Source organism: Rhinatrema bivittatum, chromosome 2 (genome assembly GCF_901001135.1).
Source record: "Rhinatrema bivittatum chromosome 2, aRhiBiv1.1, whole genome shotgun sequence".
Taxonomy (NCBI): domain Eukaryota; kingdom Metazoa; phylum Chordata; class Amphibia; order Gymnophiona; family Rhinatrematidae; genus Rhinatrema; species Rhinatrema bivittatum.
Genome location: NC_042616.1, coordinates 724,042,883 through 724,059,384, shown reverse-complemented (window position 1 = coordinate 724,059,384; position 16,502 = coordinate 724,042,883). Strand labels below are relative to the sequence as shown.

The 16,502-nt window shown below is 46.9% G+C and overlaps 1 protein-coding gene across 1 annotated transcript in view; it reads left to right on the top strand.

Annotated features, from left to right (window-relative positions):
• RRM2B (ribonucleotide reductase regulatory TP53 inducible subunit M2B) overlaps positions 1–16,502 on the top strand; it is an 87,890-nt gene that overhangs the window by 61,381 nt on the left and 10,007 nt on the right. The window contains exon 7 of the mRNA XM_029591835.1: positions 10,964–11,068. Within this exon, the coding sequence (XP_029447695.1) occupies positions 10,964–11,068 (105 nt within the window). The remainder of the gene's footprint in view (positions 1–10,963; positions 11,069–16,502) is intronic.

The following is a 16,502-nucleotide window of genomic DNA, read 5'->3' as shown; positions in this document are numbered from 1 at the left end:
TTCCCAACTCAGGCTCCTAGTACAAAACCACAGAATCAGATATTCAAGTCCACCAGGCTCCACGAAGGGGCTGCTCCTATCCAGCATATGCAGCAGATTGGCTTGGGTTGGTATAGGATGTCTTCACCACCAGACTTAGTAGCAGGAGAAAAGCATTGGGAAAGGAGGAGTACCTTTCAGCTCCTATATCTTGTCTTTGCTGTTTTTCGTTGGACTCCTTCAATTTCTGCTGCCATCCTTTCTTCAAGGGACAACAGAAACCAAACTGAAGGCCTACAGTGTACAAAGAATGGAATTAAAAAAAATGTGAAAAATGATTAATCCTTTGAATCTGAAACAGTTTACAGCCAAGCCTACCTCAGTGGGCCTGGAAAGGAGAAAGGGTAAAAATAATGTGGTAAAAAGGATTTGCATTAACAAACCGGGGAGTAGCTTGCTTGTTGCGGCAGTTACTACCCCAAACCAAATAAGTCTGATACTTCACTTTCAATGCATATCCAGCATAGCTCTCTGCTTCAACGACAGAGGGGAAAGAGGAAAAGAGGATTTATATTCAGACAACAACCAACAAGAACTGAATTACATAGTCTGGGTAAACAAATAATTATGGGTGTTACTTGCTTGTTACGGCGGCTACTACCCTGAATCAGTTAAGCCTGATACTTCACTTGGAATATATATCCAGTGCAACTCACTGCTTCAACGGCAGGGGGAAATAAAGAAAAGAGGAATTATATTCAGACAACAACCAACAAGGACTGAATGGCACAGGCTGGGTAAACAAGTAAGTGTGGGAGTAGCTTGCTTATTGCAGCAGTTACTACCCCTAACCAATTAAGCTAGATATTTCACTTAGATGCAGCTCCAGCACTACTCTCTACAGCAATGGTGGGGGTGGAAGATAACTAGAACCAAAAAGTTACTAATAAGAACCAAGAGTATCAGATAAGTATGAGAAAAAAAAGTGTGAAAGCTTGCTGGGCAGACTGGATGGGCCGTTTGGTCGTCTTCTGCTGTTATTTCTATGTTTCTGTGTAATGTGATTCGTAGCCCTTTGTGGCGCCAGAGCATTTTGGTGACAGCAAGAATGCTGACCTTATGAATGGATTATCAATATCTCTTCAAATACTTCATATGCATATACTTTTCAAAAAATGAAGGTACTGACATTTTTTGTAATATTTTAGTCTGTATTTTTAGTTTTAAATGAATGTGTACATTTTTCTATAGTACCTCAAGAAATGTATGTCAGTTGTACAAAGTACTACTTAATGAGACAAAATATTTCCACTGGCCCTCAGCTGTTACTTTATGTCCTCTATTCCACATTGAAGTAAAGCTTTATTAGCCTATGGGTTAATCTGGCCCTGCGTGCATATAAGTGATGTTTCAAATGGTTATTCTTTTAGAGAGTGAAATATGAATACTGGATGGGCAAAAGAAAAATGTTTCATTTTTGCTTTTCTTAGCAGTGCTTGTTAAATTTCTGATGTGACATTTTCCCTTCAGCCTCAAGCTTCTAATGTATTAATAAACATATGCTGAGCACCTCTCATTGTTACTGCATGCACATTTGGTAAGAGGATCTGAGGGGAACAAGAAGTAAGGCAAAGGATTATATGCTGAATGTGTAGCTGTAACTGTTGCATATAGTATGTTTTGCAATAGATAAGGTTTTGTTTTAACAGAAAATTACTATGGCAAAAAATTCCCCTTTTGTGTTGCCCCACAGCAAAACGGCTACAGCAGATGTGGGCCAAGACATTTTCCTGGTGAAACATTGCTAAGAGTACTTTCATTGGCCAAGATTTTTTTGTTTTATTTCGTCATTAGTTTTCCTGACAGAATAGTGAAGTACAGAGGAATGCAGAGAGCTTAACCTACTCTGCTTCCAGCCCCTGTTTCTGGCCTATGGACAATTTTGTGAGGGCGGGTGGCACTGGATAAACTGGTCAAACTGAGCAGAATAGGAGATGCTTCAACTCTCCAAATCCCAGCAGCATCTTTGAGCCTAAACTGACATACCCCACTGTGGCCTCCTATCTAATGCTGGCTCTGTACCACTTGGGGCTATTTTAGCCAAAAATATTTCCTTCAGAAATTAGAAAGATCCATCTGAAGAAATTAGGAAAAAGCATAAGCATTGCCAAGTTAAATGTAAAACATTGATAAGGCAGGCTAAGAGAGAATTTGCAATGATGTTGGCTTAGAGGCAAAAGCTCATAATAAAAACTTTTCTAAATATATCCAAAGCAGGAAATCTGCAAGGAGTTGGTTGGATCGAGGGGTTAAAGGGGCTCTTAGGGAAGATAAGGCCATTGCAGAAAGATTAAATGAATTCTTTGCTTCCATGTTTACTAATGAGGATGTTGGGAAGATACCAGTTTGGAGATGGTTTTCAATGGGTGATGATTCAACTGAATCAAATCATGATGAACCTGGAAGATGGAGTAGGCCAGATTGACAGAGAGTAGCAAATTACCTGGACCAAATGGTATACACCCTTGGATTCTGAAAACTCAAAAATGCAATTTCAGATTTATTAGTGTAAATTTGTGGCCTCACAAATTTGATACATTTTTTTTAAGGGCTTAAATAAACATGTGGATAAAGGTAAACTAGTTGATATAGTATATCTGGATTTCCACAAAGCATTTGACAAAGTCCTTCAGGAGAGACTTCTTAAGAAATTAAAAAGTCATTGGAGGGGGCAGTGTCCTATTGTGGATTACCAACTGGTTCAAAGATAGAAAACAGAGAGTAGGGCTAAATGGAACATTTTCCCAATGGACAAAGGTGAATACTGAAGTGCCCCAGGGATCTGTTCTGGGACCACTACTTTTTAATATATAAACAACCTGGAAATGGAAATGACAAGTGAGGTGATCAAATTTGCCAATGACACAAAATTATTCGAAGTCATTATATCAGAAGAGGATTGTGAAAAATTGCAAGAGGACATTGCAAAACTGGGAGACGGCATGCCAATGATAAATGACATTTAATGTGAACAATTTCAAAGCGATGCACTTAGGGGGTATAGTAATCCAAATTACAACTCCACAATGCACGGTTCCACATTAGGAGTCACCACTCAGGAAAAGGATCTAGGTGTCGTCATTGAAAATACATTGAAATCTTCTGCTCAGTATGCAGCAGCAGCAGCCAAGAAAGCAAATAGAATGCTAGGAATTATTAGGAAAGGAATGGAGAATAAAACAGAGAATATCATAATGCTTCTGTATCGCTCTATGGTGTGACCTTATTTTGAGTATTCTGTGCAGTTCTGATCACCTCATCTCAAAAAAGATTTAGCAGAATTAGAAAAGATACTGAGAAGGGCAGCCACAATAATAGAGAATCAAACAATTTCCCTATGAAGAAAGGCTAGAGAGGTTAGGACTCTTCAGCTTGGAGAAGAGACAGCTAAAGGGAGACATGATAGAGGTCTATAAAATGATTGGAATGGAACGAGAAAATGTAAATCAGTTGTTTACTCTTTTGAAAAGTACAAAGATCAGGGGACACACAATGAAGTTACTATTAAAACTAATAAGAGAAAATAATTTTTTACTCAATTCATAATTAAGCTCTGGAATTATTTGCCAGAGGATGTGGTGGTTGCATTTAAAAAAGGTTTGGACAAGTTCCTGCAGGAAAAGTCCATTAACCATTATTAAGGTAGAGTTGCAGAAATCCACTGCTTATTCTTGGGATAAGCGACTTGGAATCTATCTACCCTTTGGGATCCTTCCAGGCACTTGTGGCCTCGCTTGGCTACTATTGGAAACAGGATACTGGGCTTGATGGACCCTATGTAACCCTGATATTTAAAAAGGGCTCCAGGGTTGATGTGGGAAACTGTAGACCAGTGAGCCTGACTTCAGTGCCTGGTAAAATATTGGAAACTAAAGAACAAAATTGCAGAACATATAGAAAGACATGGTTTAATGGAACACAGCCAGTTTGGATTTACCCAAGGGAATTCTTGTCTCACAAATCTGCTACATTTTTAAAATGGGTTAATAAAGGAGGATAAGGTGAACCAGTAGATGTAGTGTATTTGGATTTTCAGAAGGTGTTTGACAAAGTCTTTTATGAGAAGCTTCTAAGAAAACAAAAATGTCATGGGATAGGAAGTCCTTTTGTGGATTGCAAGCTGGTTAAAAGACAGGAAACAGTATGATTAAATGGTCAGTTTTCACAGTGGAAAAAGGTAAACAGTGGAGTGCCTCAGGGATCTGTACTTGGACCAGTGCTTTCTAATATATTTATCAATGATCTGGAAAGGAATATGAGTGATGTGATCAAATTTGCAGATGAGACAAAATTTATTCAGAGTAGTTAAATCACATGTGGATTGTGATAAATTGCAGGAGGGCTTTGCAAGACTGAAAGATTGGGTGTCCAAATGGCAGATGAAATTTAATGTGGATAAGTGCAAGGTGATACATATAAGGAAAAATAACCCTTGCTGTAGTTACACGATGTTAGGTTCCATATTAGGAGTTACCACCCAGGAAAACGATCTAGGCGTCATAGTGGATAATACATTGAAATCGTCGGCTTAGTGTGCTGCGGTGGTCAAAAAGCAACAGAATGTTAGGAATTATTAGGAAGAGATTGGAGAATAAAACGGAGAATGTCATAATGCCTCTGTATCGCTGCATGGCAATATCGCATCTTGAGTACTGTGTACAATTCTGATCACTGCATCTTAAAAAAGATATTGTTGCATTGGAGAAGGTACAGAGAAGGGCAACCAAAGTGATAGAGATGGAACAGCTCTCTTATAAGGAAAGGCTAAAAGGGTTAAAGCTATTCAGTTTGGAGAAGAGATGGCTGAGGGGGGATTTGACAGGGGACTATAAAATCATCAGAGGTCTAGAACAGGTAAATGTGAATCGGTTATTTCTCACAGGACAAGCAAGATGGTAGTCCTCACATATGGGTGACATCATCAGGATGGAGCTCAATCACGGAAAACTTTTGTGAAAGTTTCTAGAACTTTGGCACCTACTGGGCATGCCCAGCATAGCACCAACCCTGCATCCAGCCGGGGTCCCCCTTCAGTCTTCTTTTTTCCGCGCAGCAGTAGCCACGCAGGTTAAAGAGCTCTTCAGATATTCCTGACAGGAATTCTCCTCATGGAACTTCTTCAAAAAAATTTAAAAATGTTTACCAGCTGGGGTCCCTCTATCAATAATTTTACTCTGTGGTGGAACGGTAAGTTTTTTTTACTTGCTTCCGGTCGATTCCAGTTGAGTTTTTCCCTCGCAGCCTACTGGCCATCAACCACATCGCGGCTAAATTTTGTCAAGGCCATGGCGTTGGGTTTCCATCAGTGCCCCAGCTGCACTCGAACAATGTCCATCACTGACCCTCATAAGGTCTGCTTGATGTGTTTGAGGTCCGACCATGATGTCCTAACTTGCACCAAATGTGCCCAAATGACACCAAAAGGTCGCAAGGCTCGGCTGGAGAAGATGGAACTTCTCTTTCGGTCTAAAACCCCGACTCCATCGATAGCTTCGACGTCGTCCAAACCAGTACCATCTACTTCGCGCCAGCACCGGGAAATCGTCTAAGCCCAACTGGCTTAGACGACTTCGCGGTTGTCGACTCCTTCTGTCTCTCCACGGGAAAAGGACCAGGGAGAACACCGTGAAAAACGTTGACACCGCCATCGAAAAGCTCAGGCCACCGATATAGGCAAACCCTTGGCATTGACGTCGTCTGAGCCACTGACAAAGAAATCCCATCCAGAAAAGGCCCCATCCTCTTCTATGTCTAGGTCACCAAGGCATTCCCCACCTGGACAGGTGCCGGGAGCCGCGACTCCACTTTCACCGGTGGACCCTCCGGCTATGCCAGTGCTGCCTCCTACTCCGGATCCAGGGCTGCTCGCTCCAGGTTTCCGTGAGGAATTGGATCGGATGATCCAAGAGGCCATCGGGAAAGCACTCCAGGGGTTCAAACCTCCATCTATACCGGTGCCGGTTCCCAAGCCGATCACTGACCCGATACCCATGGCTCTTGCACCGCTACTGGCTAGAATGGATGCATTAATTGGTGCCCTTCCACCGGTGGATCCGAGGGAGCCGGTGGCTCCAATTCCTTCCACACCGATACCCTTATCAGATGAAGAAAAAACACCGATCTCCATTCCACCCTCGAGTGCTGCCACCAACGCATCCATCGATGTCGTCTATTCCATCGGTGCCCCCCGTCGATGCCTTCGGTGCCACCTCTGATTCCATCGATGACTAGGCCTGGACCTTCAGGATTAGCACAAATTCTCCCATCTGATGATCCCATGGGAGCTGGTGATGAGCCTTATGATCCCTGGACCGATGACATGTCCCAGGACACTGATGATCTACCTTCACAGCCCTCTCCTCCTGATGAAAGAAGGTGTTCTCCTCCAGAGGATTTGTCCTTCATTAATTTTATAAAGATGTCTGAAACAATTCCTTTTCAGCTTCAGACAGAAGAAGACTCCAGGCACAAGATGCTGGAAGTACTCCAATTCATTGATGCTCCTAAGGAAATCGTCTATCCCAGTACATGAGATCCTTATTGATCTATTGAAAAGAAATTGGGAGCATCCGGGTTCTGTACCACCTGTCAGTCGCAAGACAGATGCTACTTACTTAGAACAGTCAGCTCCTGGTTTTCAACGATCACAGCTAGATCACTCAGTGGTTGTGGAGTCAGCCCAGAAAAGAGCAAGACTGTCCAAGCCTCATTCTTCTATACCTCCAGGAAAAGAACAAAAGTTCCTGGATGCTTTGGGCAGACATGTATTTCATGGTTCAATGCTAATTTCTCGCATTGCTTCCTACCAATTATACATGACTCAGTATAATAGGGACCTGTTCAAAAAGATCCAAGATTTTTCTGAATCTCTACCGGAACAGTTTCAAGACCAGCTTCATACCCTTGCTCAAAAAGGTCTAGATGCTGGCTAGCATGAGGTCCGTGCTGCATATGACATCTTCAACACTGCATCTAGAGTCTCTGCAGCAGGAATAAGTGCAAGAAGATGGGCCTGGCTCAAATCTTCTGACCTCAGGCCATAAGTATAGGAAAGGTTATCTGATTTACCCTGTGCTGGTGATGAATATTTTCACAAAAAGATTAAACAGTAGCGCTGCTCAAGGACCACCATGACTCTCTTCGCCAACTCTCCTTAGTATCTTCTGATTACTCTTCCTCTTCCAAGAGATCTTTCAAAAGAGATTACAAAAGGCCTGCATACAAACCAAGGAGATATAACCCTCCGGCTTCCAGAGGTTGTCCCTCCAGGCCTTACCAAAAAGGCCAATCCAGACAACCTTGGACCCAAAAGACACAGCCATCCCCTCAGCCGGGCCCAGCGTCCTGATTTTGACTCCTTCCTGGAGAGCAGTGCCCAACATCCTCTTCCTTCTGTACCCGTAGGTCGATTGTGCCACTTCACCAGCATGTGGCACACGATCACGACAGATCAGTGGGTACTAGCTGTAGTGACTCAAGGTTACCACCTCAACTTCCTTACCATTCCACCGGATTCCCCACCTCGGCTGACGTGGGGAACATTCGACAACTCTTACCTTCTCGATCAGGAAGTTTCCATCCTCCTCGAGTCCCGGGCAATAGAACCAGTACCCTTCTCTCAGCAGGGCCAGGGATTCTATTCCCAAAAATGTCAGGTGGCGTTTGCCCAATACTGGACCTTCTCTCTTTGTAGGTATTTGTTTAAGGTGCGAAGTTCAAGATGGTGACCTTGGGTTCTCTACTTCCCTCTTCTGCAAAGGGAAGACTGGCTCTGCTCTCTAGACCTCCAGGACGCTTACACACACATCTCAATCACTCAGTCACATTGCAGATTCCTGCGGTTCCTAGTAGGCCCAAAGCACTTCCAGTATCAAGTGTTGCCATTCGGCCTAGCATCTGCCCCACGAGTCTTCACAAAGTGTCTCGTCGTGATAGCAGCCTATTTCAGGACTCAGTGTCCATGTCTACCCCTATCTCGACGATTGGTTGATCAGGGCTCCCACTCATCAAACTGCGCTGGCGTCCCTATGTCTCACTTTGCATACCCTGATCTCCCTAGGGTTCCTCATAAACTATTCGAAATCTTGGCTAGTTCCATCTCAAACCCTATTGTTCATAGGGGCTGACTTGGACACTTTAAAAGCGAAAGCATTCCTACCCCGGGTGTGGGCTCTCACTCTCACTTCTCTGGCCCATCAACTACAGTCTCGACAACACTCAACTGCACGTCACTTTCTGATCTCCTCTATGCATGTCACTTCGATGGCCCGCCTTGCCATGAGAGTAATGCAGTGGACTCTAAAATCGCAGTGGATTCAGTCTTCTCAGCCAATGTCCACTATTGTCCACATCAACAACCAGCTCCGCTTATCGCTGGCTTGGTGGATAAACCAATCCAATCTTCTTCAAGGCCTTCCATTTCAGGTTGCAGAACCTCAAATAACCTTGACAACAGATGCCTCTAACCTCTGCTGGGGTGCACATGTTGCAAACCTGAAAACTTAGCGCATCTGGTCTCCAGCGGAAGCCAAACACCAGATAAATATCCCAGCGCTTCGTGCAATCAGATATGCTCTCAGGGTCTTTCAGAATTACCTCAACAACAAGGTCATCCTGATTCAAACAGACAACCAGGTGGCCATGTGGTACATCAACAAACAAGGAGGAGCGGGCTCCTACCACCTGTGTCAGAAAGCTGCACAGATATGGGCGGAGGCTCTTTCCCACTCGATGTGCCTCAGGGCCACCTACTTGCCGGGAGTGGACAATGTGTTGGCAGACAAGCTGAGTCGCACTTTTCAACCGCACGAGTGGTCCCTCAACCCCACGGTAGCAGACACAATATTCCAATGCTGGGATTACCCTCACATAGACCTCTTTGCGTCAATCCACAACCGCAGAGTAGGAAACTTCTCTCTCACAAGCAGCCAACACTTGCAGCCAAGAGACGCTTTCTCCCTCTCGTGGACCAGCGGTCTCATTTATGCATACTCTCCACTTCCACTCATCTCGAAGACTCTCGTGAAGTTACGAAAGGACAGGGGATTGATGATTCTGATAGCCCCTCACTGGCCACGCCAGGTGTGGCTTCCAATACTTCAGGTCCTATCAATTCGCTGGCACATTCCTCTGGGGAAGGACCTGCTTCTGATCACTCAGAACGACGGATGCCTACGTCGCCCCAACCTCCAGGCCCTATCTCTGACTGCCTGGACATTGAAAGGTTAATATTTCAACCTCTTAACCTTTCAGAGCCGGTTTCTCGTGTCCTGGTAGCTTCGCGAAAGCCTTCCACAAGAAAGTCTTAATGCTATAAATGGAACAGGTTTACGGTATGTTGTACTTCCATGTCCATCAACCCCTTCACTTGTTCCACAGTGAAGTTTCTTGACTATCTCTGGCACCTATCTGAGTCAGGCCTCAAAACTTCTATCAGGGTTCATGTCAGTGTGGTGGCCGCCTTCCATAAAGGTGTCGGATGTCTCTATATCGGTACAATCCCTTGCTGCACCTAAAACCTCCATTGCGCCCTCCGGCCCCTTCTTGGGACCTTAACGTGGTTTTGGTGCTTGCCAGGTACTTGTAACCTGGATTGGCCACTGTTGGAAACAGGATGCTGGGCTTGATGGACCCTCGGTGTGAACTCAGTATGGCAATTTCTTATGTTCATGTAGCTAGGATGGTAGTATAGTCAGAGGGAGTGACACTGAGTGGTTGACGGGAGGGCAATCAGAGATGCTGAAATGATTCAGTTGCACAAGAGCCATGGCTCAGTGGAAAGCTTAGGTGGAGTGCAATCCAAAATTGAGCAGGGGCAAGTGGGTAAGCTGCCTCAGGAGTGATATGAACCAAGACCCCCAGATGCGGTTTGCATTCCAGTCTTTGGCCAGGGGCTGGGAAGGAAGCCACTAATGACTCTTAAAACTGTTTTGTGAGAAGAAATTTAGACACTGGTATCTAAACTGGAGAGAGTTCTGCTGAATGTGGGTTCAGTTGTGTAGTTTTACATGTGATAAGGCTATTAAGTTCCAATATCAAGTTAAGATCCTTGAGGACCAGGGGGCTAAGATTGCTGACATGATGGTCAGCTGGATGTTTCCGTTCTGCCAATACTACCCTAATTAAGGATATCATGTTGCTCGATAGTAAGGACTTGAGACCCTAGAAAACTTTTCAGGGTATACAAATGTGCATGAGATAAATTGTATCACCTATGTGATAGAAGTCCTGAAAGTATCACTGGCTCCTGTGCCCCCTGTGTCTAGGGTAAATGTAGCTATAAGGGGACATGGACTCTGATATTTTGGCCCTCCTTAAGTCCACTCAGGAGGAAGCAATTACTAGATGGACTTTGTTTCTCTGGTGCTCATTCCAGACCAGGACTGGATACATCATCTTAAATAGAAATTGTTTAATTTATTAAGAGTCTGTAAGCCCAGAGGAACAGGAAACTACTTAGCACAAAAAAAAAAGACAACCATACACCAAAAAATGTCTGACGTGTGTCAGGCAGTCCACCGATTTGACTGTCTGCCTCCCTGATACGATCTCATGTCACTCAGAAACTTTAATGGAATTACGACATACTTTAGATTATGATATTGGCATGAATCTGCAGGTTTCACACACAAAGTGATGAAGGCATATGAGTCATAAATTGCTGCTATCCAACTCAAATGCCAGTCACAATAAAGCAGGATTTTAGCAGTTTTTAATCACTCTGTCTCTCCACTATCACCATTAGGTTAATGGAGTGCTGTGCAGACTCTCTTATGGAGATGCAGTCTCACTCGAGTTCTGTTGATCTCAGCGCCATCTTTACCATAAAAGTGTCTCATGAAACTTCTTTAACCGTATGATAAATTGTCCTGTACATTGTTCTCCCTACCTAACTTGTGTTCCCACATTTTTCTTGTAATTCCAGGGTCTGCATTGTGATTTTGCTTGCTTAATGTTTCAGTATTTGGTGAATAAACCTTCAGAAGAGAGGGTTACAGAAATCGTTGCTAACGCAGTCAAAATTGAACAGGTGAGGACTGTCTGTATAGTACAACATTTTTGCACAGAAGCCTTTCTCATTTGTGAAGAAATGTGAAACCGAAAGTGAATTTGCATAATTGTTAGTAAGAGACTGTTCCCAGGCATGAGTCCTTGTCTTTCCAACATCCTGGTTCCCTGTACGTACCCGGATTAGTCCAGACTTCTGGGTTTTGCCTCCCCTTCAGAAGATGGAGACAGAGAAGTTTTAATGGACTCCGTCCTATACCCCTGATGTGCCACCTAGAGTCTGTCAGTATTTCTCTGTCTCCAGCAGATGGTAGAGGTGCAAAACCCTGAGTCTGGTTAGGTGTGTGTTAGATTTGGGTTAACTGTGGGAAAAAAAAAAGGCATAATTTAATTTGCCGAAGTATATTTTTGGAAGAGGATACTTCTCAGCCTCCCAGGGTGTTTGTAGGTCCTGGTGGGACCATCCTCCCTGGTAGCTGAGGCAGGAAAGCAGAGGGTTGAGAGCCCTGTACCTGCTACAGCTGGGGGTGATACCGGGGGGCCTGGTTCACTCACCCCCAGGGGGCAAAAGTTTCAAGCCGCAAGAGCCCTTTTTAAAAAAAAAAAAAAAAAGTTGCGTTTTTACTTCAGTGCGACCAGCCCAGCGTTCTCCCTCCCCTTCGCTGCTGCATCGCTGTTCGGCCGCATTCCGCTGTCTCCCGGGCGTTTTTCTTTGTTTCGGCGCTTACCTCCAGGGTCTGGGTTAAATTTAGATGGCAGGCATGCCAAGTGGCATGGCCTGCTCCACGCGTGGCATTTCAGGGCCGTCATTTGCACGGCTTGTCTCTCGGGAGGGGAGGGAACATCCAGCAGGGCTCAGAGTAAAAATCAGGTGGCAGCGGGCCCCAGAAGCGCAGTGCGTCTGGCAGAGAGCCTGGGAGGCTCAAGCAACACCACCAGGCCCCCGATCGGTTTCTCCTAAGTGCTGGAACGGAGGCCATTTTAAGGACCTTCAGGCAGCAGGAGAGGGAGGCGCTGGGAGAAGGAAGTTTATCACCGCTCCTGTCACCATGGCCTGGGACCTCCGGGGGGGGGGGGGGGGCAATTTTTGGGCTGACCAGGAACATTCCTTGGAGGATGACGCTGAGGAGGACTCGAATGGGTCGTCTTCCTCGTCTTCTGCCGATTTGGTATGGTTGCTCCGCAGGGTCCTTAAAGCCCGCAAATCAGCAAAACGTCACAGCGGTAAGGCTTCGTGAGCGGCACTGGGGTCGGAGGGAGCGGACAAGGGAGCCCCAACTCAAACCACCCAAGCAAGGGGGCACACCGGTGGTTGAAGGTGATGACCCTAAAGTGGTACATCTGTTCCAGAAGGAGGAATTAGGTCTGCTTATCCCAGAGATTCTGGAGGAGTTGGAAATTGATATGCCTCCAGAGGATCTTGGCTTGGGGCCGTTGATCCGGTTATGATGGGGCTCAGGGGGGTCGTCTAGGTCCTTCCCGTTCCATATGTCTGTCACGGACCTCTTGTTTCGGGAGTGGGACACCCCGGACCTGGGTTTCAAGGTCGGTCGGGCTATGGAAAAATTGTACCCGCTTCCAGAGGACGCTCTTGACCTTCTCAAAGTTCCCAAGGTGGATGCCACGGTTTCGGCGGTGATGACGAAGACCACCATTCCGGTGACCGGAGCCACAGCTTTGAAGGATTTGCAGGATCACAAACTGGAGTTACAGCTGAAGAAGATATTCAAAGTCTCGGCGCTGGGAGTCAGGACAGCCATGTGCAGCAGCTTTGCGCTCCGGACTAGCCTCTGCTGGGTGAAGACCTTACAGTCTGTGGCATTGCTCTCCACAGTGGAAGTGGCACAAGCATGTTGGATGGAGGCTGCAGTAGCTTACAGTCTTGAGGACTTCGGGACGATCTATGGTCTCGGCCGTCTCAGCCCGCAGGCTCCTGTGGCTTCGGAACTGGTCCTCGGATGTTTCTTCCAAGACTCAGCTTGGTTCGATGCCTTTTATAAAGGAAGGTTGCTTTTTGGGCAGCAATTGGAAGACCTGATCATGTCTCTGGGAGAGAACAAGGTCCATAAGTTGCCAGAGGATAGGCCACGGTTGAGGGGATCCTTTCCTCAGAGGACTAGATTCTGGGGAATTAACGTTTTCATTCCTCACGATCCTCAGATTCTTCATCCCGACAGAGTCCTGGGCGACAACAGTCCTGGAACCAGTCCTTTCGGGGCCGACGGCCCAACCAGGAGAGTGGAGCCCCTCAGTCTCACGAAGGCCTCAAGTCCGCACAATGAAGTGACGTCTGTCCACTCCTCGGTTCCAAAGATAGGGGGAAGGTTGTCCCTGTTTCTAAAGGAGTGGACCAGTTTAACCTCGGATCAATGGATCCTCAGTATAATGGAACGAGAATATGCTTTAGATTTTGCACGGCCGCTTCAGGAGAGTTTCCTGGTTTCTCCATGTGCATACCACCAAAAAGGTCAGGCTGTTCAACAGACCCTACAGCGCTTGCTGGACCTGGGGGCCATAGTTCCGGTACCCGAAGGAGAGCTCAGACGAGGACATTACTCCATCTACTTCATGGTGCCCAAAATGGACGGTGCCTTTCGTCCCATCCTCGACTTAAAAAGAGTCAATTGGACATTAAAGGTTCCTCGGTTCCGCATGGAGACCCTTCGGTCAGTGATTGCGTCCATTCACAGGGGAGAGTTTCTGGCATCTCTAGACCTGACGGAAGCATACTTGCACATACCAATTCGTCTGGACCATCAGAGGTATTTACGTTTCACAATTCTCGCTCTACCTTTTGGGCTGGCATCTGCGCCCAGGGTGTTCACCAAGGTCATGGTGGTGGTAGCGGTGGCCCTGCGAAAGGAGGGGATACTGGTACATCCATACCTGGACGATTGGCTGATTCAGGCGAAATCAGAGGATCTTTGCCGAGCAGCGGTTCAGAAACTTCTTCAGCTGCTAAGCTTGTTAGGTTGGGTGGTCAATCCCGACGAGTCATCTAGTTCCCTCCCAGTCCTTGGAGTTTTTGGGGGCGTGTTTTGACATGACCATGGGAAAGGATTTTCTTACTGAGGAGAGACTGTCCAAGCTTCTTATGCAGGTGGAGTTGCTGCGGTCCATGCCTCATCCCAGTGCCTGGGATTATTTGCAGGTCCTGGGTTCGATGGCCTCCACGATCGATCTGGTGCCTTGGGCTTGTGCGCATATGTGTCCTCTTCAATCAGCTTTGCTCTTCAGATGGAATCCGCTCTCTGGTCAGTTCCATCTTCGCCTACCCTTGACTGCTCGACGCGGGCAAGTCTGTCTTGGTGGCTATGCCCGGAAAATTTGCGGTGAGGGGTGGACTTGGAAATCCCGTCCTGGATAGTGGTAACCACCGATGCCAGCCTCTCAGGTTGAGGGGCTGACTGCCAAGGGAGAGTGGTACAAGGACAGTGGACGAGGATGGAGTCCTCTTGGTCGATCAATCGTTTAGAGACCAGAGCAGTTTAGCTCTGCAGGAACTCTTTCCCTTGGTGGAAGGGCGATCCGTCAGAATCCTCTCCGACAATGCAACAATGGTGGCTTACATCAATCGTCAAAGGAGAACCAAGAGTCGTCCTTTGGCGACAGAAGCTCAGCTCTTAATCCATTGGGCGGAGCAACACCTATATTGGATCGCAGCATCTCACATTGCTGGGGTGGACAATGTGCAGGCCGATTTTCTAAGCCGAAATCAGTTGGACTTGGGGGAGTGGGAACTCCTCCAAGGCTTTTTGAATGCTGTGCAACGGCTGGACCACCCCTGTCCTGGGCTTGATGGCAACGTTTCTCAATGCCAAGGCACCTTGATTCTTCAGTTAGCGTTGGCAGCCAGGGGCGGAAGGGATAGATGCTCTGGTTCTTCCCTGGCCAAAGGACGTTCTGTTGTACATTTTTCCGCCGTGGGCCGTTGGTCGGAAAGGTTCTACGCCGCATCGAAACTCATCCGGGCTTAGTGATACTGGTAGCACCAGAGTGGCCGAGGCGCCCCTGGTTTGTGGATCTCCTGAATCTAGCAATAGACGGTCCGCTGAGGTTTCGTCCCTCTCCGAATCTCCTGCGCCAAGGGCCCGTTTGTTTCAAAGAGGCAGATTGCTTTTTTCTAGCGGCATGTCTTTTGAAAGGCGGAGATTAAGGAATAAGGGTTATTCTGAGGCCGTGATTGCCACACTCTTATGTTCCCAGAAGACTTCCACCTCCATGGCGTATGTTAGAGTATAGGGGTTTTTTGAGTCTTTGTGCCTGGACCACGCGGTGGAACCATCCAGGGCTTTGATAGTGGATGATCTGGCCTTCTTGCAGGCGTGGCTAGTTAAAGGATTGGTCTTTAATTCCCTTAGAGCAGGGGTCAGGAACCTGTGGCTCGCGAGCCAGATGTGGCTCTTTTGATGGCTGCATCTGGCTTGCAGACAAATCTTTAATAAAAAAGTAAAAATCTAACAAAACCCCCCACCCTCCTGACCCCCCCAAGACCTGCCAAAAGTCCCTGGTGGTCCAGCGGGAGTCCAGGAGCTGTCGGGAGCGATCTCCTGGATTTGGGCTGTCAGCTGCCAGTAGTCAAAATGGCGCCGACGGCCCTTTGCCCTCACTATGTCACAGGGGCTACCGCCACCATTGGTCGACCCCAGTGACATAGGGCAAAGGGCCATCGGCGCCATTTTGACTACTGGCAGCTGACAGCCCAAATCCAGGAGATCGCTCCCGGACCCCCGCTGGACCACCAGGGACTTTTGGCAGGTCTGGGGGGGTCAGGAGGGTGGGGGGTTGTAGTAAATTAATTTTGGAGGTCTTGGGGGGGCATCAGGAGGGTGGGGGGTTTGTTAGATTTTTACTTTTTTATTAAAGATTTGTCTGCGAGCCCTGGACCCCCACTGGACCGCCAGGGACTTTTGGCAGGTCTTGGGGGGATCAGGAGGGTGGGGGCTTGTAGTAAATTAATTTGGCAGGTCTTGGGGGGCGTCAGGAGAGTAGGGGGTTGTAGTTAGTATGGCTCTCACGGAATTACATTTTAAAATATGTGGCGTTCATGGCTCTCTCAGCCAAAAAGGTTCCCGACCCCTGCCTTAGAGTGTAGGTATCAGCGCTTGGGTGTTTTCGAGGGAAGGTGCAGGGAGTTAGTCTGGCGTCTCATCCGGATGTGGTTCGGTTCCTGCGTGGCGCTAAACATTTGCGCCCTCCAGTCCGGAATCCCTGACCTTCCTGGAAACTAAATTTGGTGCTGCGCGCCCTTTGTAACGCGCCTTTCAAACCCATGAAGGAGGCGACTTCTGAAGGATCTGATGTTGAAGGTAGTGTTGCTCATGGCTATCTCCTCAGCGAGATGTGTTTCAGAGCTGCAGGCCTTATCGTGCAGGGAGCCCTTCCAAGCATATCGGAGTCTGGGGTTTCCTTACGGACGGTTCCCTCTTTTATCCCGAAAGATGTCTTCTTTCCAT